Source organism: Myotis myotis, unplaced genomic scaffold, assembly GCF_014108235.1.
Source record: "Myotis myotis isolate mMyoMyo1 unplaced genomic scaffold, mMyoMyo1.p scaffold_m19_p_45, whole genome shotgun sequence".
Taxonomy (NCBI): Eukaryota; Metazoa; Chordata; class Mammalia; order Chiroptera; family Vespertilionidae; genus Myotis; species Myotis myotis.
This window is the reverse complement of record NW_023416352.1, coordinates 62,281-83,576: the sequence shown is the minus strand read 5'-3', so window position 1 is coordinate 83,576 and position 21,296 is coordinate 62,281. Positions and strand designations below refer to the sequence as shown.

Below are 21,296 nucleotides of genomic sequence, written 5' to 3'. Positions count from 1 at the left end.
GGGGGTGGCTTGGGGTTTGTACGGGGAAAAGAAATTTAATAAAGTCTGTGACAGATTTCTCAATGGCTCCATCCATTACTGGAGGACCCTGCCCTTAACGGTCCAGCTCTAGACACCAACTTTCTTTTTTATTTATTTACATTTTTAAAAATTGATTTCAGAGAGGGAAGGAGAGGGAGAGGAACATCAATGCTGAGAGAGAATCATTGATGGGCTGCCTCCTGCATGCCCCCTACTGGGGATGGAACCGCAACCTAGGCATGTGCCTTTGACTGGAATCGAACTCAGGACCCTTCAGTCCACAGGCGGATGCTCTACCCACTGAACCAAACCAGCTAGGGCTGGACACCAACCTTCAAGAGGGATGGACCTACAGGGAGAGTTTGAAGAGACAACCATTCCTATTTGGGGGGGGAGGTGGACAGAATGCGTGCAAAAGTGAGGTGACACCATGGTGGGACCGGAAAGGCCAGTCGGGCCGATGTCAGCGTGGAGAACCCCCCTTTCCCTCCCGATCTGAACCCTTCACTGTTCACCCTCTGTTGTTCCTGAATAGACTCAGGGGCATTTTCATGGATATCTTTTGCTGTCTCAACTCCTGCAACTCACTGACCCAAAGCAGAAAGCAAATGGATTTGGGTCACATGGTACCCTCCTGCCTCCGAACCTGCCGGCAGAACTGTTGCTCTGTCATTCAGGATCATGAAGATGCTTGATGGGAGGGACAAATGGATTTTTTTTTTTTAAAAAAAAGCAAGCCATGGCTGGTGTATCTCAGTGGTTAGAGCATCGGCCTGCACATCTAAGGGTCTTGGGTTTGATTCCTGTTCAAGGGCATGTACCTGGGTTGCAGGTTCGATCCCCAGCTCTGGTCGGAGCACGTTCAGGAGGCAACCAATCAATGTATGTGTCTCTCATTGATTTCTCTCTCTCTCTCTCTCTCTTTCCTACTTTTTCTCTCTCCCTCTCCCTCCCTCTCTCCCACTCTCTCTAAAAATCAATGGAAAAAATCCTCAGGCCCAGCCGGTGTGGCTCAGTGGTTGAGCATTGACCCATAAACCAAGAGGTCACCTGGTGATTCCTGATCAGGACACATGTCTGGGTTTTGGCCTCGATCCCCAGTAGGGGGCGTGCAGGAGGCAGCCAATCAATGATTCTCTCTCATCGCGATGTTTCTATCACTCTTTCCCTCTCTCTAAACTCAATAAAAACATATTTTAAAAAATACCCTTGGGCGAATATTCACCAAAAAAAGAAGGGGAGGGGGTAGAATTTAGCTGAAGATTCCGTGCCCAGCAGTGTTTGGCCCAAAGCAGGCACTCAGCAAATATTTGTTGAGTAAATGAGGAGAGTATTGTGTGTGTGTGTGTGGGGGGGGGGGGGGTGGGGTGTTGCTACAAAGACGGCATTGACCCATACCCCATAAATGCCAGGGAAAGGAGGCTGCTGATTTTCCCAGGGTCTGAATTGAAACCTCAGCCCCGGCTGGTTTGGCTCAGTGGATCGAGTGCCGGTCTGTGGATTGAAGGGTCCCAGGTTCAATTCCAGTCAAGGGCACATGCCCAGGTTGCAGACTCAATCCCCAGTAGGGGGCGTGCAGGAGGCAGCCCATCAATGATTCTCTCTCATCATTAATGCTTCTATCTCTCTCTCCCTCTCTGAAATCAATAAGAATATATATATTTTTAAAAGAGCCTTAGCCGGTTTGGCTCAGTGGACAGAGCATCGGCCTGCGGACCAAAGGGTCCCGGGTTTGATTCCAGTAAAGGGCCAACATGAGGTCACCGTTACCTGCGACTGGCTGGGGCAGGGCAACTGTAGACGCGTCCATGATGCTCTAGTTCACACTCACTTGAGTTGGTGGCCACACCGAAGCTCACTCCAGGAAAGGTGCTGGCTGGGGGGTTGCAAACCGGTGTTCCCGAAGTGCTTTTTGCCTGGGTGGCAGTGTTGCTTTGGGTTTTAAAATGTCTTCACGCTACTGGTCCGGCCACTCCCTTACCTCCTTGGGAATCTCCTGGAGCAATGCACGATGCAGTAGAGGTATAATTACACTCTGCATCAATTATAGGGCGATGAGAGCTCCCAGAGACCGCAGAGTACGCAGCGGGAGAGACAGACGGTCACCAAATAATTACAACTCAGCAATTATGATAATAGCAGCGCTAGGCTTCTGGGACGTTCCTGTGGGAACCCAGGGAGGGCGTTGCCAACTCCCGCTGGGCCGGGTGGGACCCGGAGAGACTGTCCTATAGGAATGGCTTGCTCTTGCTCTGTTGGGGGGACCATTTGGCTATTGGCAAAGTATATGAGTGTCTAACCACGATGCTGTACACCTGAAATGAATACAAAAGATTGAATATCAACTAATTGAAAGTAACATTTAAAGCGTCCTTATGCCCTGGCTGGTTTGGCTCCATGGGTAGAGCGTTGGCCTGCGGACTGAAGGGTCCCAGGTTCGATTCTGGTCAAGGGCACATGCTTGGGCTGCGGGCTTGGTCCCCAGTGTGGGGCATGCAGGAGGCAGCCGATCAGTGGTTCTCTCTCATCATTGATGTTTCTCTCTCTCTATCCCTCTCTCTTCCCCTCTGACATCAATAAAAAATATTAAAAAAAAAATAAAGTGTCCTTATAAGGACAAGAAGAGACACCAGAACTCACTCACTCTCTCTCTCTCTCTCCACGTGCTCATGCACCGAGGAAAAAGTATGTGAGGACACAGCGGGATGTGGCTGTGTACAGACGGGGGAGAGAGCTCACACCAGGGAGGCAGTAAAGCGAGGCAGACCAGGGCTCTCGGGCTTCAAGTGCCCCCACACTTTCCTGAGGGGGACGCTGAGCCAGGGGAAGGGCGGGGTGTACTCTGGGGCTGTGTGGGGGTCAGACTGGCGAGGAGACACTGGAGGCCACGAGGTTTGGAATGCGCCTTGGAATAAGCTTCCAGAGTGAGCCAGGGCCAGAGTCACGGGCAGGAGAGGACAGCAGACCCGGGAGCCTGGCAGTGGAAAGAGGGGCAGTGAAAGAACCGGCCGGCTGTGGCTGGGTCTCCAAGCCATGGAGACGCAAAGGCTTCTCAGGGCTGCCTGACACCCCGTTGTAGGGTGGTGGTGTGAGTTTGATAAACGAATAAGGCCCCCGGCGTGATGTCCGCATTAGGTTGGACCACAGGATTGGGGCGTTTCGTCTAGGTTGGTCACTGATATTCTCTTGCTCTTAGTTTTGGGACTCACTGGCTGAATTGAATGGTGTGGAGCCAGCTTAGTCTCTCAGGTTGTGTTTTCTGAGCTCACTTTCTAAGGAAGAACATGTTTAGTATAAATTTATTATTGTTGTTGTTTTTATTAGTAATACACTTGCAATTACTTCTTGCTAGGTATCGTGCTAAGGTCGAGGTTAAGCGCTAGGGTTCCAAGTTTATAAATGCTAATCTTACAAAATAAATGATTAACATTTATAGTAATGTGTCGGGTGTTTATTATGAGCCAAAGGTAGTGTTGAAAAAAATACGGCGTTAGTTTTAGTGCTAATAATTACTAAAAAGTATTCATGATGTTGAAACAGCTCATATTTATGCATCTTGGGTGCCAGGCACAGTTCTAAACATTTCCCGCGTGTCAAATCCTCACAACCTCCCAGTGGAGTACCTACTACTGTATTGTTACTGCTTATATATACATGAAGAAACCGGCTCACAGGGGTGATGGTGCCGCCCAGAGTCACCAGCTGGTAAAGAACATATCAGAGTCTTTGCCTTTAGCATAGTGGTTAGGGGTCCCAAGGCTGGAGCCTGACTGCCTAGGTTCAAATCCTGGCTCTAGCCTTTCACCCTGAACAACAGGTCCACAGGGGCAAGTTTCCTTAACTCTTTGGCCAGAGTGTGTCCACTTTTATCTGTTTTATGCAGTGAGTGCTTAGGTATGATTTCTTAAAACAGCATCTTCTCAACATTAGGTTACCAGAAGCATCAACAGACTTGAAAAGGAAGTGACCCTCTTAGTGTGTGAATTGATATTTAATATAGTGTTCATCTCCCAAAATATTGGTGTTTCCCACAGTTTAGGAAACACTAATAAAAGAGCTGTGAGCAGAAAACTTGAAAACCATGATTCTAGGGCACAGTAATCCAGAAAAACCCAGGCTGGGACTGGCGTTTTCCAAAGGCTTTAGAAATGCATTAGATACCATTCTTCTATAGCAACCCATTACTTAAACTACTAGGTGCAAGGGGTTACCTTCAGGTGCTGCTGCAGATAGTAAGAGGGACTTTTGTGTTGCTCTGAATATTTTTATATTGCTGGAATCTGTTTAAAAGAATGTAACCATGAATTACTTCTGTAATTAAAAACGGTACCCGGTGCGCTAACCGGTTCGGCTCAGTGGATAGAGCGTCAGCCTGCGGACTCAAGGGTCCCAGGTTCCATTCCGGTCAAGGGCATGTACCTTGGTGGTGGGCACATCCCCAGTAGGGGGTGTGCAGGAGGCAGTTGGTCGATGTTTCTCTCTCATCAATGTTTCTAACTCTCTATCCCTCTCCCTTCCTCTCTGTAAAAAAATCAATAAAATATATATTTTTAAAAAATGGTACCTGGTGAGCCCTAGCCAGTTTGGCTCAGTGGATAGAGCGTCAGCCTGAGGACCAAAGGGTCCCAGATTTGATTTCAGTCTAAGGCACGTACCTCGGTTGCAGGATCCTCCCCGGCCCGGGCCCTGGTCAGGGAGTGTGCAGGAGGCAACCAATCGATGTGTTTCTCTCACATTGATATTTCTGTCTTTCACTCTTGCTTCCACTCTCTCTAAAAAAAAAAAAATCAATGGAAAAATATCGAATGAGGATTAGAAGAAAAATTTTTAATGGTACCTGACAATATGGAAAGTCTGGGAAATACTGCAAAGTATGAGGAAGAAACTTATTTAACTCAGAAACTATCTGTTTCTCATTTTCAGATTTTGGTGAATTTCCTTCACCTTTTCCCCCTGTAATCACAGAATTATTTTTATTAGGAAATCTAAAGGCTGATTTGCTTTTATCACTTCCTGTATCATGAGCCCTTCCCAATATCATCAGAAAGTCTTCAAGAAAGTGCTTAAGGTGCTAGACATTACAGAGACCAACACCAGGTTCTCTGATGGCATTTCCCGGCCCTTCTGCAGTTGGGCCGTGACCAAGGGGACATGAATGGAAATGACCTGTAGCACTTTCAGGCCAAGGCAGTGATAAACTCTTGGAGCTTCCAGCCCTCTCCTTTTCCTGCTGTGGTAACCAAGGCCACACATTCCAACTAAAGGGGATGTAGCCTGGTCTCTCAAGTGTATAGGACAAAGCCAGCCAGCCACCCTGTCCCCGTCCCCAGCTCCTGGCAATCCACAGTGGACATGTGAGCAAAATAAACCTCTGTTCTGTTCAACTACTGAGATCTGACACTTAACTGCATTGCCACAGCATAATCTAACTCAGCTAATAAGTCTATTGGCTTAGCAGCGCTAGGCTTAGTTAACTCGGCGTTCCCCAAGCCTCATGCAATTATATTTCACTCTCAATTTTTGCTGTACATGTGTACCACATATTTTCCCTTTAATTCAGTTTACTTCCCACCCCACCCCAAACCAACTTATTTTTAAAGAGGACTTTCGCCTGGCTGGCATGGCTCAGTGGTTGAGTGTTGAGCTATGAACCAGGTCAGGTCGATTCCTGGTCAGGGCATATGGGGGCTCGATCCCCAGTGTGGTGTGTGCAGGAGGCAGCCAATCAACGATGCTCTCTCACCATTGATGTTTCTATCTTCTTCTCCCTATCTCTTCCTCTCTGAAATCAAAAAAATGTATTTTAAAAAAATAAAAATAAAGACGACTTTGTCACTACCATGAGCAGGAAGCTAGTTAGTATCTCGTCAGTAAAGGAGAAAAAGTGGCAAGAATTAAATACCAACAAAATATTAAATTCTAGTTAAAATTATTGCCTGAGCCTGAGGCCTGCTATGTCTTTGTAGAGAAAATACCATGCTTTCTCCTTGATTAGTTAGGATTGCACTAGAATGGAAGTGTTGTTTGTTGATGTATCTGGGCTGGCTGAAATTGTGTGCTTCCCTCCAACTTTAGGAAAAACAGACTTAACTGCCCTCTTAAGGGGTGGTTTTCACCGCTGCAAGCCCTCCCCCAGTAGAACATGAAAACTGGTAGGTAAGGACATTGTATGCCCAGAATCTAGCCAGGCGTGTGGCACCAGGCTGAGAGAAGGAACCAACACTTTCAGACTCAAAACTTTAATCAGAGAACCAACATACACACAAGGAGGGCATTTCTACCCTGGCTCAAAGCAACTCAGGTCATTAGTTATAAAAACTACCCTTCCCACCCCCCCAAGCTGGTGATTTTCCACAGGGTCTCTGACCTGCGTGTTTAGTATTAAAACTCTTCATTGAATACACTTCACAACTCATTTTGAGTTCCCGCCTCTGCCCCATCCCACAACACTTTGTGTACCCCACCAGCCTGTCACCCAGACTAGACAGTTTCAAGGGCAGGGACCATGCATAGGGAGTGGGACATTTTGGCCATTATTAAACCAGTAAGTTCCCAGTTTCAAGAACAAAACCAACCAGCAGAAATCAAAGGTGCAAGGTTTAAAAAGTCCAAGAGCCACAGGGAACATACTCTTACACTTTTTTAGCACCAAGAATATGAAAAATATTAAGTGTCCAATGTCTTCCTAAGATTGTGCTGCAGCAAACATGTGACTTGTTCACTTAGTGGGCAGGGCTCAGAAGCCCAGAGCGGAGATGCCATCTATAGGGAGCAGGTTGTGTGGTTCCATGAGGTGAGTCTCTGTTGTAGCACAGGCCTGGCCAAGGTGAGCTGCTGACGTGATGGCTCCAACAGGAAAGCTCTTTTCCTTACTGGGCTCTCTAACAATCCTCAGCGGCCCAGGACTTGCTGTGACATGAGGGAATGTGGCATTTTAAGATGTCACTTGTCAACGAACAGCACTCCTCTGTGAAAATGGGACCACCAATTTCCCTTGGATTCCAGAAGCTTCGAGGCAAAGGCAGGGCTTAGCATACTGACATTCCCTGTCCTGGCGCCTGGGAAAGTGCCTGGTGAGTACCAGCTTGGACAAATGGTGCATGAAGAACATTCTAGCAGTCCATCACAATTTTCACCACCAAGCACATCTTCTGTATAGTGTTAACTGTGACAATATCCAGTGCAGCTTTCCTAACTGAATCCAGCTGTTCCAGGATCATTAACTCCAATAACAAAAAATGGGTTCATTGTATAACCAATAACTTTAAACACGGGAAGATTATGGGAAAAGGTGGCATGCGGTCCTGGCTGAGTGACTCAATTGGTTGGAGTGTCATCCTGTACACCAAAAGGTTGTGGGTTCAATTCCCAGTCAGGGCACATACCTAGGTTGTAGGTTTGATCCCTGGCCAGGGCACGTGCAGGAGGCAGCCAATTGATGCCCCCCTCTCTCTAAAAATCTATAAAAACATGTCCCTGGGTGAGGATTAGAAAAAATAAGATGGCATGTGTATGTGGAAAGGGTCCTTTTGAATGAGAGGTACAGGAGGTTATGAGTGAAAAGTTTTAGGTATCTGATATTAGTTTAAGTGCTCTTCTTGACTTTCTGTGGGCTCATTAAGAAAATACTGGGACAGAAAAAAAGATGGAGGGAAGGAAAAGGTTAAATTTTTTTTTTTAAAGATTAATGTGTTGGGATTGGAGAACCAAATTAAGCCAGGGGCATTTTGGAGAAAAACTTTAAAAATTAAAGCCACCCATAATATTAGTAAGAACATTAACTGCAGTAAATAGAGCTTCTAATTCTTCTCTTCCTCGTAATATAAGAGTACGTTTATGTTGTATATATGTATAGCTCATGCTTGGTGAGTACTTATTATGTGCTGGGCACTCAGTTCTCAGGGCTTTACATCAATTTATCCTCACAACATCTCTCTGAGGTAGGTAACTATTATTTTAGTTGTTTTACAGATGAGGATACTGAGGCCCTGAGAAGTTTCATGACTCTCTCTAGGTCAGTTAGGCAGCAGATGGCAGAGGTGAAATTTAACTCAGGAGACTGGCTAGAGTCTACCTCTGAATTTGGATACTACACAGCTTCTTTTGTGTTTTCATTGTTTTAATGAAACTTGTGTGCAAACTTTCTAATCAATATTAATATAGAGATCTATATATATTTTGGGGGTAGGGTTAGGGAAAGGATAGACTTACAATGTGATGGTTTCAATTTTAGGGCTCAGATGTCAGGTCTTGCTGTCACCTGGTGACTACAGGTAGTATTGCTACTTGTTACTTTTGAGTGTGAACTCGCTGGTGTCGGCGGAGACCTAAGTAGCAGCCAAAGGCTTTTTGACAGTGTTGACACTGATATTGTTTTTCTTGAGTGTGAATTACCTGGTGCTGACTGAGATGGGAACTGAGGCTAAAGGTTTTCCCACATACATCACAGATGTAAGGCTTCTCCCCAGTGTGAATTTTCTCGTGCTGCCTCAGATTTGCTTTCTGGGAAAAGGCTTTCCCACATTCAGCACACATATAGGGCTTCTCTCCAGTGTGAACTCTCTGGTGAATAGAAAGGCACGAGTTCTGGCTGAAGGCTTTCCCACATACCTGACAAACATAAGGCTTTTCTCTGGTGTGAACTCTCTGGTGTCGAACAAGTACAGCGTTCAGGCTGAAGGTTTTCCCACATTCACCACATTTATATGGATTCTCACCCGTGTGAACTCTCTGATGCTTAGAAAGGCGCCAGTTGTGTCTAAATGTTTTTCCACATTCATTACATTCAAACGATCTCTTCTTGGCATGACTTTTCTGGTGCTGAGTAAGGTACTTACTGTGCACAAAGACTCTGTCACACTGATTACATTTAAAGGGTTTCTCTGCAGTGTGAGTTAACTGATGTTCTGAGAGATGTACACTTTGGCTGAAGGTCTTTCCACATTCATTACACTTAAAGGGGTGCTCACTCTTGTGGATGTACTGATGTTTGGTAAGGGAGGTGATTCGGATGAAGGCCTTCCCACACTCCTCACATTTATATGGCCTCACTCCAGAGTGTATGATCTCGTGGCGAATGAGCTGTGCACTTTGGACAAAGGCTTTCCCACACTGTTTACACTCAAAGGGCTTTTCCCTGGTGTGAAGTTTCTCATGCTGAGTCAGGTATTTGCTGCAGCTGAACGTTTTCTCGCATGTGTTACATTTAAAGTGCTTCTCACCACTCCTTGGATGATCTTTCTGTTTTAGGTTCTGATTCAAGATCTTTCCGCTCCCATCAAGTCCTTGTTTTTCTTGGGTGTGAATGCTCTGGTGGCAAGTTAGGGTCGAACTACAAATGAAGCGCTCACCACACTCCTGACATTCATAGCGGGTTTCCACAGCATGCATTTTTTGGTGTTGGATAAGACGTTCATTATGGCTGAAGGTCGCACTGCATTCAGCACAGCTGTAGGGCTTTTCTGTGGCATGAACAGACTGGTGTCGAATCAGGTGGGAAGGCCGGCTGAAACTTTTGACACATTTGTTACATTTGTGGGGCCTGTAGCCCGTGTGAATCCTCTGATGTTCATTCAGATGAGTGTTCCGGTAGAAGGCTTTCTCACATTGACTACATTTGTAAGGCTTCTCTCCACTGTGAACCCTCTGGTGGCTCTTTAGGGTGAAGATATGGCTGAAGCATTTCCCACACTCATCACACTTATAAGGCTTTTCTCCCGAGTGAATAGACTGGTGTTTAATGAGGGATGAGCTATGCCTGAAGGTCTTCCCACATTCCTGACACTTAGAGGTAGTTTTTGAAGCATGAATTTTCTGATGTTGGAGGAGGTATTTGTTAAAGTTGAAGGTGGCCTTGCATTTGACACATTCATAGCGTTTCCGAGTGTGGGTCTTCTGATGCTGAATAAGATGAAAGTTTCGGCTGAAACCCTTGCCACACTCATTACACTTGTAGGATTTACGAATTCTGTGGGTTTTCTGCTTTTCAACAGGCTTCGAGACAAGACCTGATGAATGGTCACTGTCTTGACTCTTATGTGTTTTTTCTCCAGTGTGAATTTTTTGATGCCACAGAAGGTGTGTGTTGTGACTAAAAGTTTCCCCACATTTGTTACACACATAGGATCTGGAACCTGTGTGAGTTGTTGGATAGACAGGAAGGCAAGAAATCTGGTTGAAACTATCCTCATACTCTTGATTCCCAGTTGGTTTCTCTGCTATATGAGTAATCCAGTGCTGGATAAGATGGCAACTCCGGCTGAAGCTCTTCTCACATTCGCTACATTTATATGGTTTCATCCCTTCCTGGACAGTATCCTGCTGACTCTGGTCTGAGTGGGAGCCAATGTCATCCCTACATTCCTGAGACTTAGCTGGCGTCAGGCTCTTCTCGGAAAGATCATGGGTCAGGGAATCTTCTCCTGTGAAAAGGAAGGACTCAGGATCGAGGCCACTCTTGAGTTCATGACTCTTGCCCTCTGTGAAGCTTTCCTTGTTGGTGACAATGTCAGAGCTCATAAGACTTTCCGGATCTCCTAGCAAACTATCTAACCAGCTCTCGCCCATGTAAGCTTCTCCGAAGTTAGAGTTCCAGAGGCCATCCTTGGAAAACGTCTCCAATATCTCCTGAGAGAGTCCTTCCGAGGATTCCTGTGGCAAAGGGGAAATCTTGGCCTCAGCTGTGTCTGAAAGAGAGAGAGTGTAAAATGTCTCCTGTTCCCTAGGGTGAAAAGACAGGTGCTGCAGGGTGAGGATACAGACGAGAGAGAGAACAGGGGATGGATCCTGAGTCAAGCCTGTGTCCATCACGGGATGAAGGAGAAAAGGCTAGCAGAGTGATCCAGCTGTAACCTGCACCACAGGAAAAGGAAACCCATATACAAGACAATTAAGAAGGGAGCTGGGCTGCAGGGCCTCCACAGGGAAGGAGAGAGGCCTCTCAGCAGATCCTCTCCACCATCACCCTCATCAGCTGGGGCCTACTTCCTAGAGAAGTACACTGATCAAGGGACAAGATCTACAGGGTAACAATGCCATATGACTGTTTCCACAGAGGTATTTACACGTTAATAAAGGTGTGGCTCCACATGCTTGGAAACAGCCTTGTGTTGAGGTGGCAGAAACAGAAATCCGAGAGAGCAGGAATCTGTGCCTGGGTCACCTATGTGAAGACACTCACAAGCTTCGAGGTGAGCCAAGAATGGAGCTGCACGCTGACAAGCTGTGCAGACACCTCTCCATGGTTTCTGGATCAGGGCGAACCACGAGAAAAGCCTCTCATGCCCAGGCAAGGCCCCTGCCTCTTCTTTCTCCCACTGGGGACATCTTGACCAGCATCACACTGGGGAATCTTCACTGCTTAACCTGATCCTCCTGGGAGAATTGTGGCTCGGGAGAGGGCAGAGTAAATGCCCAGGCTTGTGGCCATCTGCTGTTCTCTGTAGGCCAGGAAAGAGGGCTGGGCCTATACAAAGAGGTTGAAACAGGTAGACCAGGGTGTCCACAGTACTTAGGGGGCATGAGGCAGGAAAATGGAGACCAACTTGGGGAACAGAAGACCGACCTCTGCTGAGTCTGGAAGGATCAAGGAGGGAACAGAGAAAAGGCACCAGGACAGCCAAGTGCTGAATGCTGAGGTAAACAGAGAGAAGGAGGGCATGCAGAGTGTCCTGATCCTGGGTGGGACAGGGAGACATAAGCCAGCATGTGGAAAATTGAAGCCCAGAAGCTGGGGGTCCCGATGGTTAGGTAGACATACTCCATCTGAGGACAGAGGGCCATGCCACAGGACCCCACCATCCTCACACCAGGTGCCAGTGGCCCCTCCCCACCCACTCACCAGGGCCTGTCACTTCTGGACTTCCTCTCTCCAGGATCTCCAGCTCTTCCCCACCATCTGGACAGGCGGTCTGATTGGGTCTCAGGGGGTCTGCAAGGAGAGAGAACAGCATTGCCGTCAACCAAGATGTGGAGGGCCACCCAGCCGCTCAGCGGCAACCTTCTGGCTCTCCCGACGGTTCCATGCTTTATCTAGCACACAGCCCTGGGGGCCAGATGCTGCACTGGGCGACTCTGAGGTACCTGCCCTGCAGGGTTCCTGCTCCAGTGGGAGAGGACCCACACAGTCACAATCCGGGATGATCAGAGCTATGACAGCTGGGGCTACAGACACAGGACGTGGAACAGCTCAAGGGATGAGTTGAGCTTGCCAGGTGGACAGGCCCATACTTATTCAACGATTTATAATTCACTCATTCACCTGTGGACCACACATTGCCCCAGGCCTCTGTGGGGTAAGCCCTGTGATAAGATAATGTTCAGGTTCTAGAGCTCCAGCAGCCCTGCACACCACCCTCCCCAAACTTCTGCAAGGAAGGGAGCAGTTACAATCCAGGCATATGTGCTACAGTGGAGGAAAGGCCACTGGTGGCTTTGAAGGTGAAGAAAGGGGCCATGAGCCAAGCAATGCAGGAGGCTGCTAGAAGCTGAAAAGAGGCAAGGAAACAGATTCTCCCCTGAAGCCAGCCTTGCCAACACCTCGATTTTAGCTCACTCAGACTTATTTTGAACTTCAGATCTGCAGACCTATAAGAATAAATGTACTGTTTTAAGCCACTACATTTGTGGAATTTGTAGAAGCAGCCATAGGAAACCAATACCCTCCTCATATACACACACAGATGTGCAGGGGAAACAAAGGACATACATTTCTACTGCGGGCTGGAGTTTAAAAACTGAAGACACTGAGATCAGACCTTTCTAAGCTGCTTCTATGGCACACATTGAGTACAGTTTGGAGGAAACCTGTCTCAATGTGATAAAACTACATCAAATATATGGTAGTTCTGGTATATAGTTTTTTCTTTTCTTCGTCTTTTGGGATAAATTCTTCTGTTTTTGGAAAAGAAAGAACTGAGAAACTAGGAAAGGGGAAATGAGTTGATCCGGATGATAGGGAGCCGGGGTGCCCTGGCCCTGGAGCTGCACAGGTCCCAACCAGCCGTGCCATTTGCTTTCTGTGCACTGCTGGTGGTCAGAGCCCAGGTGAAAAGGGCTCACAGAGCCAGCCCGCTGGAATGGCCTGCTCACAAGGCTGCCCTTGGCTGGTGTCTGGGAAACTGGATTTCGGGAGGGTCCGGCATTCTCTAACCAGGCAGGGGGGCCTCCCTGTGCACAAACTGCTCTGCTGAACACCTGCTTTCCTGCGGAGTGTCTGGGCTGTTGGTACATTGCAAGCAGAGTGTGTCTACATAACAAGCCCTGAATAAAAACCCTTGGTGCGGAGTTGCTAGTTAGAGCGTCTCTGGTCGACAACATTTCACAGGTGCTATTACACCTCGTTCCTGGGGGAATTAAGCATGTCCCGTGCAACTCCACGGGGACAGGGCTCTGGATGTTGGCGCTAGTCTCCCCTAGATGCACACCACGCACCTTTCCCCTTTGCTAACTGTACTGTGTGTCCTTTCACTGTGATGGATCATGGGATGAGCACAGCTATAGGCCAAGTCCTACACGTCTTCTTAGTAAACCACCAAAGCAGGTGGTGATCCTGGGAACCTGAACAGAACTGCAAAATGACTTCCCCTCTTTGAAGCTGTTTAAGATGCTCAACAAAATATGGACACACTTCTCATGGGGTGACAGGAGGGTAGAAAGAGAAAGTTCTAAGAGCTCACCCAGCACAGAACCTGGCTCCTGACAGCATTTCCCACCATTCATTTTTTAATTTAGGAATTGTTTACTGAGTCCCCACAGCAGGTATTGTTTGTTACAAATGTTGGGGTACACCAGTGAACAGCACAGGTGCCCTCAGGAAGCTCCCATCTGGCAGGAGACAGATCATAATGGGAGCAGTCAGAACATGAAGGAGCAGTGACTAGCTAAGCAGGAGAGAGGGAGGCTAGTGGAGTCACAATTTCAGCCTTAGGGAAGCCCCAAGTCAAGGAAGGGACAAGAGTCTGCCAGGCAGAGGGGAGAGCAGATGTGAAGACCCTACAGAGTCAGCACGAGGAATCACTCCAGGATGACAAAGAGGAAAATGCTGCTGCAGCAGTAGGCAGGGGTTGGATCAGGGCTTGTCAACCTTGCCACTACTGACATTTGGGGTCAGGTAATCCTTGGTTGTGGGGGTTGTCCTTGCATCCTAGGATGTCTGGCAGCTTCTCTGGGCTCTACCCACTAGATGCAAGAAGCACTCCCACCCCCACTAAGTGGTGACGATCAAAGAGGTGGCCAGGCATTGCCAATGTCCCCTGGGGCGGGCGGGGGGGGGGAGGGAGAGAATCAGCCAGCTGAGCACTGCTGAGCTGCAGCACCCTGGTTCTGAGGTGTTTAAGAGCTGGGAGTTCATCCTGTGGGTGACGGGGAGCCACGGGTGATCACCAAGCAGGGCCAGGGTGCATACTTACTCAGCAAGAAGAGATTCTGGTAGTTGTCCAGTGCCGTGTCCCAGAACAGGTCCCCCTGGTCCAGCCCCAGCTGCTCCCAGCCCTCCAAAGTGAAGTCCATGGCCACGTCCTTGAGGGTTGCAAGTTACTGAAACACAACACACTGTCAGTGACTCTGGGGCTGGGGTCGGGGAGGAGCCCAAGGGCTCACTCAATGCATCCCACCCTCAATGTGCCAGGTCTTTGACAAGAATCGTCTTGTGAGAACCTTCAGACCGGCGACTAGACATCCCCATATTTTGTAGGGAGTCTTGGAGAAGGGACACAGGCAGGACTTAAACCCAATCAGGTCTGCCTAATCCTAAAATCCATTTATTTCTGACTTTCAATTATTTTTTGTTAAAGATTTTAAGTTTTATTATGGAAACTTTCAAACATACACCCACGTAGAGACATGCATGCAACATACCACCACATATCCATCACCCAGCTTCAATCCCCAACTTATTAACATGTCTGTTTTGTTCACTAAACCTCTTTCCCCACTTTTCTTTCTTTATTTTTGTGGGGGCTAAAATATTTCAAAGTGAATCCCAGGTGATACCTGATTTCTCCTGTGAATACTTCAGTATTAATAATAGAACCCCTTACTCACTGCATACATATATCATATTCAAAGTCTGTACAGTCAACTCTCGATTTAATTAATGGACTATGGATTTAATGGACAACATTTCTGGTCAGTATGTCATATGTCATGAAAATTAACACCCTGTCGATTTTAAGATGCTTTTAACCAAGATTTGCTTATAATTAAAATAGCAGCTTATCTTTTTGTTATTGATTCAATTTTAAAAATATATATATATTCCAGAGAGGAAGAGAGAGGGAGATCGAAGCATCAATGATAAGAGAGAATCACTGATTGGCTGCCTTCTGCATGTCCCCTCCCCCTCACTAGAGATAGAGTCTACAACCCGTGCATGTGCCCTGATCTGGAATCAAACCAGCGACCTTTAGGTGTATGGGACGATGCTCATCCAACTGAGCCACACCAGGGTTCAATGGTATGTTTTTGTAGTTGGCTTGTTTGAAGCAAAAACCAAGGAGGCCTATGCCCTGTATTAGAGTGACATGCTTCAGAAGGTCTTTAATCTATACCTGTACAGCTCTGCCCTTTTTATTCTATGCTCCCGATTTAGGGTGCAACATCTGGATATGGTGCTTCCTCTTGGTGTCATTTAACTGCACCTCTGCCTGATACATTTCCTGGAAACTAGTCAGTAGAGCAGCAGCTGATTAGATTAGGTACAACTTTGTGGAGGAAGAGCCCTCACAGGTGGTGCATGACAGCCCGAAGTGCCTGTGTGCCACTTTTAGTGATGTCATCTTTCTTAATTTTAAAAGTTCCCAGTGAATAGGTACTTGGAATAAAAATACACGTCCTTGCCCTGACCGGTTTGGCTCAGTGGATAGAGCATCGGCCTGTGGACTGAATGGTCCCAGGTTCGATTCTGGCCAAGGGCATGTACTTTGGATGCGGGCACATCCCCAGTAGTGGGTGCGCAGGAGGCAGCTGATCGATGTTTCTCTCTCATTGATGTTTCTAGCTCTCTATCCCTCTCCCTTCCTCTCTGTAAAAAATCAATAAAATATATTAAAAAAAAATAGGTGTCCTGGAGAAGTACTGATGATAAAAAATGACAGCCTTCCCCGGCACCCTACCTCCAGGTGAACCCGTGGCTGTCTGGTGTGTTCTTTCCAGACCCCCATCAATACACACACGGATACATTTCAGGTAAGAATGAAACCTGAGTCTTTAGTTTGGGTCTGAGGCTTGGCCCTACTATCTTCCTCTGTGGGTAACTCTGGGCAGTTAAGACCCATGCCCTTTTTAGAGCCCCGATTCCTGCCCCATCTTATAGGGCCGCTCTGGGAAGTGACTTGAGATGCTGCTAGGGAGCTCATGCACAGTTCCTAGAGCACAGGAAGGAATCGACAAAGGGCAGTGACAGTCTGGCAGGGCTGACAGACATGGGCAGGGACAACTACATCCAGGTGCGTTTATTATACAGTGGAGGTAGCAGGCAGTGCTATGGGAGACCAGAGCAAGGAAGAACTCTGGGAAGGTGGGGGAATTGAGCTGTCTTAAAGGTGGTGTGACTTACCAGCTAGAGATGGGAGGCAGGGTATTCTACCCTGTGCGTAAGGCGCGTAAGGGAAATGAATGCAACACAGTTATACTAATCAGTCATTAGCAAACATTGTAGTTCGTTATTAATAATTATGTGTATGCCCTAGCCAGTTTGGTTCACTGGATAGAGCGTCGGCCTGGGGACTGAAGGGTCCCAGGTTCAATTCCAGTCAAGGGCATGTACCTTGGCTGCAGGCACATCCCCAGTAGGAGATGTGCAGGCGGCAGCTGATCGATGCTTCTCTCTCATTGATGTTTCTAACTCTCTATCCCTCTCCCTTCCTCGCTGTAAAAAATCAATAAAACATATATTAAAAAAATAATTATGTGTAACAGAATATTGTAAAAATTAAGTTACAAAATATTTATTAAAATGTTTCTTATATACCGTTGTATTGGCTGGGCTGCAAAGATATTCATTGCGGGCCACAAGTTTGACATGCTTGCTCTAGGGCCCAAGGTTTGGTTCAAGTCACTTGTTTGACTCAAGTCACTCCCACAGGCTGGGTGACCTTGAGTGGTTCCCCTTCCTTCCCAGGAGTGAGGGTGTATGAGATGTGGACAGATCGTGAGTTGGAAACTAGACTGGGAGCTGGGAAGCATAGTGTAACAGATTCAAGAAGGGAGTGTCCCATGTGTGAGTAAAGGGAAGAGAAGAGACCATAGATGGAGGCAGGACCCAGACCATGCAGGAATGCGCTGAGAAAACTGGATTTTATCCCATTAGCAATAAGGATTCCTGGAAGGGTACTAAGCAGGAGAGAAAGAACATGAGAGCTTTCCTTTAAGATCGCTTGGGGCCACCATAGGACAGTGAGCCTGGACAAAGACAGGCCCCCTGTGCAGCCTTTGGGGATGATCTGTTGGGATGGCGGGACTCTCCACTCACCTCAGTAATAGCCGACCAGGCCCAGCAGCCCGAGTCCTAGTTTAAGCTCCCCCTTCTTCCCCTCCATGTTCCCAGCTGGCAGGGCCGCAGGAAGGATAAGGAAACGGGGAGACAGTCTTCCTTCCTTCTAGGACTGACTTCATGGCCATGTTGGATGAGCCCCCAAAATGTCCAGGAGTAGGATGAGTCAGAACATGAGTCTCCCTGCAGGAATCACAACAATTGTTATTTATTGAAACTACCCCAGCCCCAAGCTTCACTACGCTTCAAAATCTACAAAGCAACTTCACAGCCATTCTTCGCACTAATCACAATTAATGAATACACATTTCGGACCTGCTGTCTTGGGCACTGCTGTGTCCTAGCCCAGCACAGGACGTCTGTTCACAGAGTACACATGTCTCTAATAGAACCCTTGGGACAATGCTTCTGAGATTTCGGGTTATACTATGTCATCCCTAGGATTTGAGTCCAACTGTGTTGGTCTCCAAACTGTTGCTATTTCTATAGTGGCAAGAGTTCTTCGACTTCCTTTTTTAACCATGACCCACAAAGACAATATATATAATATATTAGAGGCCCGGGGAACGAAATTCGTGTGTGTGTGTGTGGGGGTGATGGTGTGTGTATCCCTCAGCCCAGCCTGCACCCTCTCCAATCTGGGACCCCTCGAGGGATGTCCGAAAATGGGCAGTAGGACATCCCTCTCACAATCGAGGACTGCCGGCTCCCACCACTCGCCTGCCTGCCTGCCTGATTGCCCCTAACCGCTTCTGCCTGCCAGCCTAATTGACACCTAACTGCTCCCCTGCCAGCCCAATTGCCACTAACTGCCCTCCCCGACAGGCCAGGGTCCCCCCCAACTGTCCTCCCCTGCCAGCCCGGTCAGCCCCAACTGCCATCCCCTGCCGGCCTGGTCCCTCCCAACTGCCCTTCCCTGCAGGCCATCTTGTGTCCACATGTGTGTTGGAGTGATGGTCAATTTGCACATTACCTCTTTATTATATAGGATATCATGACTGCTCATTCACACATAACAAAAGTTTCATGAGATAATACTTAATCTTACATAGTTGCTTTTTACTTCATTAAAAAATATGATCATTGCCCAGTGAGTTATTTTTATGACCCACAATATGTGAAACACTGTACCTGAGGGCTTTTTACACGTTTGTAGACATTGAATTTCCTGAGGAGTGCGTAACTATGGAGCATTGAAAACACTCCATATCGCAAAGCAGGATGACTCAATGACCCAGGCCCACAATTCTAGAGCCTCTAGGGCCACATGTGCTTTGAAATTCAGAAATGTTCAGATTTTAAAAAGGTGATGTATATTTACACAATATATTTCATGAAAATCCCGGTGCGGTGTAGGACCAGCAGCATTTTGTTATTGAACACTTCAATATTTCTAGATCTCCAGCTTCTGAAAAAAATCCTAGGAATTGGCTATGCTGAGTCGGCATTCCACCAAGCTAGCTAGTTGGAGCTCATTTAAATCTACTCCCCCTTATATGGGGCAAAGACTCCCTGATGTCCCTTAGTCCTGACCAGGCAGGTTCTCTCCTTTACCTGAGGCTTGAGACCTCTGTCTAGTTTCCAACTCATGATCTGTCCACATCTCCTACACCCTCAGCCCTAGGAAGGAAGGGGAACCACTCAAGGTCACCCAGCCTGTGGGAGTGACTTGAACCAAACCTTGGGCCCTAGAGCAAGCATGTCAAACTCACGGCCTGAAACGAATATTTTTGCGGCCCAGCCAATATAACGGTATGTAATAAACGTTTTAATAAAAATTTCGTAACTTAATTTTTACAATATCCTGTTACACGTAATTATTAACAACGAACTACAACGTTTGCTAATGACTAATGACTATAATCGTGTTGCATTCATTTCCCTTACGCCTTATGCGCAGGCGCACCATTTCTCTCCACTAATACCAGCAGCAAATATTCTAACAGCCAACTGCCACGTCATTAGTCTTGTACTGACATATTTAGTATGTGCAACAGAAAATGTTTCGCGCCCTAACCGGTTTGGCTCAGTGGATAAAGTGTCGGCCTGTGGACTGAAGGGTCCCAGGTTCGATTCCGGTCAAGGGCATGTACCTTGGTTGCGGGCACATCCCCAGTAGGGAGTGTGCAGGAGGCAGCTGATCGATGTTTCTCTCTCATCGATGTTTCTAACTCTCTCTCTCTCTCTCTCCCTTCCTCTCTGTACAAAATCAATAAAATATTTAAAGAAAAAAAAAAGAAAATGTTTCGCTTTCGGAGAACAAGAAAAATAGGTTTATTTGCATGACACGTATTAATCTGTGCAGTTATTCAGTGTCTGATAAGTTAATGTTCAAGAAAAATTAATTTTTATTAAAATGTTCTATTATTTTATGTTAATGATGACTCATTTAGTTCAGCCCTTTGCATTCAGCATGTCTCTATCGAAATAAACCTACGTTTCTATGAAAATTGAAGCTTTTGTTTTTTTTCGGCCCCACAGACACTTCCACCGTGTTTATTTGGCCCGTGTTAGCCTTCGAGTTTGACACACTTGCCCTAGAGCCTCGCTTCGCCTTAGTGTGGGACGAGGGCCAGATCACCCACCCTCTCTGCACCTCAGTTCCCACATGTACAAAATGAGACAGACACAACGGATCCACGGTCCCTTCTCTGTAATTCTAAAAACCAGAACTTTATAAATTCGCAGCAAAACTTAAACCCAAATTGCCACGGGCCATGTACCGTCTTCCTTCCTTTCAGTGTTGATTATTCACGCCTTTCCTGACAGGAATATTTGATTTCCACGAATTGCCCTAGATCCCGCTGAGGGCGGGGGGCTGTCTAATTATGAAATATGCACCCTGTTTGCTTTGTAAAGTCTGATTTCCGAGATGATGCTCAGGTTATCCGATAAGACCGCGGAGGTTACCGGAGGAAAGGCGAGGACGGCAGGGCGCGTGGCACACAGGCCGCGCTCCCGCCAGCGTTCAACCCTTTCGCCCCCACCCCTGAAAAACGCCCACTCAGTCACCTCAAGATCCTGCGCAATTCTGCCAACGACACCCCCTCCTGGTTCAGTGTCCTCACTCCCCAAAAGAAAATGAAATGGCATCGCTCCCCTCGCGGCTGCCGACGAGGGCTGGAAACCACCGGAATGAGAGCCGGGCCCGTAAGCCTCTACCTTCACCCACCGCCCGAGGCGACGCGCCGTTTGCCGTAGACGCCACAGGGGCATCCCATCTCCCTCAGGGAAGACGGCCCCCCACCCCAACCCCCGAGTCCTCAGGACCCCAGCCCGGCATCTCCTCACCTCGAGGTGGCGGTCCGCCGAGTTAACAGACGCGACTCCCCTCACACCCGCCTCCTCACAGCCACTTCCGGTGCCGCGCGAATCTCGGAATTTCTCCACGCGGGACCCTCCGCGCCAGCGCGAGACCGCGTTTCCCAGAGGGCCGTGCTCGTCGGCCCGTCTCCGTCCACTTACCCCTCACTAAGAGGTTCCCGCTATCGAAATCCGGCGGTGACTCGATTTAATACCTAGCTTTTATTCTGTTGAAGAACAATCTAATCAGCCTTCTGCTTTTCTAGAAGAAGGGGAATCTTTTGATTTTTTTCAAGGAGACATCCCGACGGTTGCCATAGAAACACGTTGAGAAGTCTCGCGCCAGAGGCGAGCTTGAGGCGGGAGAAATAAAGTGACGTCTGCTGATTGGCGGAAGCGCGCCTTGTAGTGCGGCACATGCGCAGTAGAACCAGGCAGCGTTCCAAAGAGGTGGGCCATCAGCGAATAGTTCCACCCCCTG

At 47.6% G+C, this 21,296-nt stretch overlaps 1 protein-coding gene across 4 annotated transcripts; it reads right to left on the bottom strand.

The window, feature by feature from the left end:
* Positions 1-6,288: 6,288 nt before the first annotated feature.
* On the bottom strand, positions 6,289-21,200 carry ZNF473 (zinc finger protein 473). 4 transcript variants are annotated; one of them, XM_036307142.1, is made up of 5 exons: positions 20,804-21,200; positions 17,492-17,695; positions 14,430-14,556; positions 11,861-11,950; positions 6,289-10,706 (listed from the first exon to the last, which is right to left on the bottom strand). In XM_036307142.1, exons 3-5 carry the CDS (start codon positions 14,527-14,529, stop codon positions 8,311-8,313), a joined length of 2,586 nt encoding a protein of 861 aa, XP_036163035.1. In that variant the 5' UTR covers positions 14,530-14,556; positions 17,492-17,695; positions 20,804-21,200; the 3' UTR covers positions 6,289-8,310. The 4 variants fall into 4 exon arrangements, with proteins under 4 accessions (XP_036163035.1, XP_036163036.1, XP_036163037.1 ...); XM_036307143.1 differs by having other exon boundaries at positions 20,978-21,200; XM_036307144.1 differs by lacking the exon at positions 20,804-21,200 and adding an exon at positions 20,525-20,730.
* Positions 21,201-21,296: the final 96 nt, after the last annotated feature.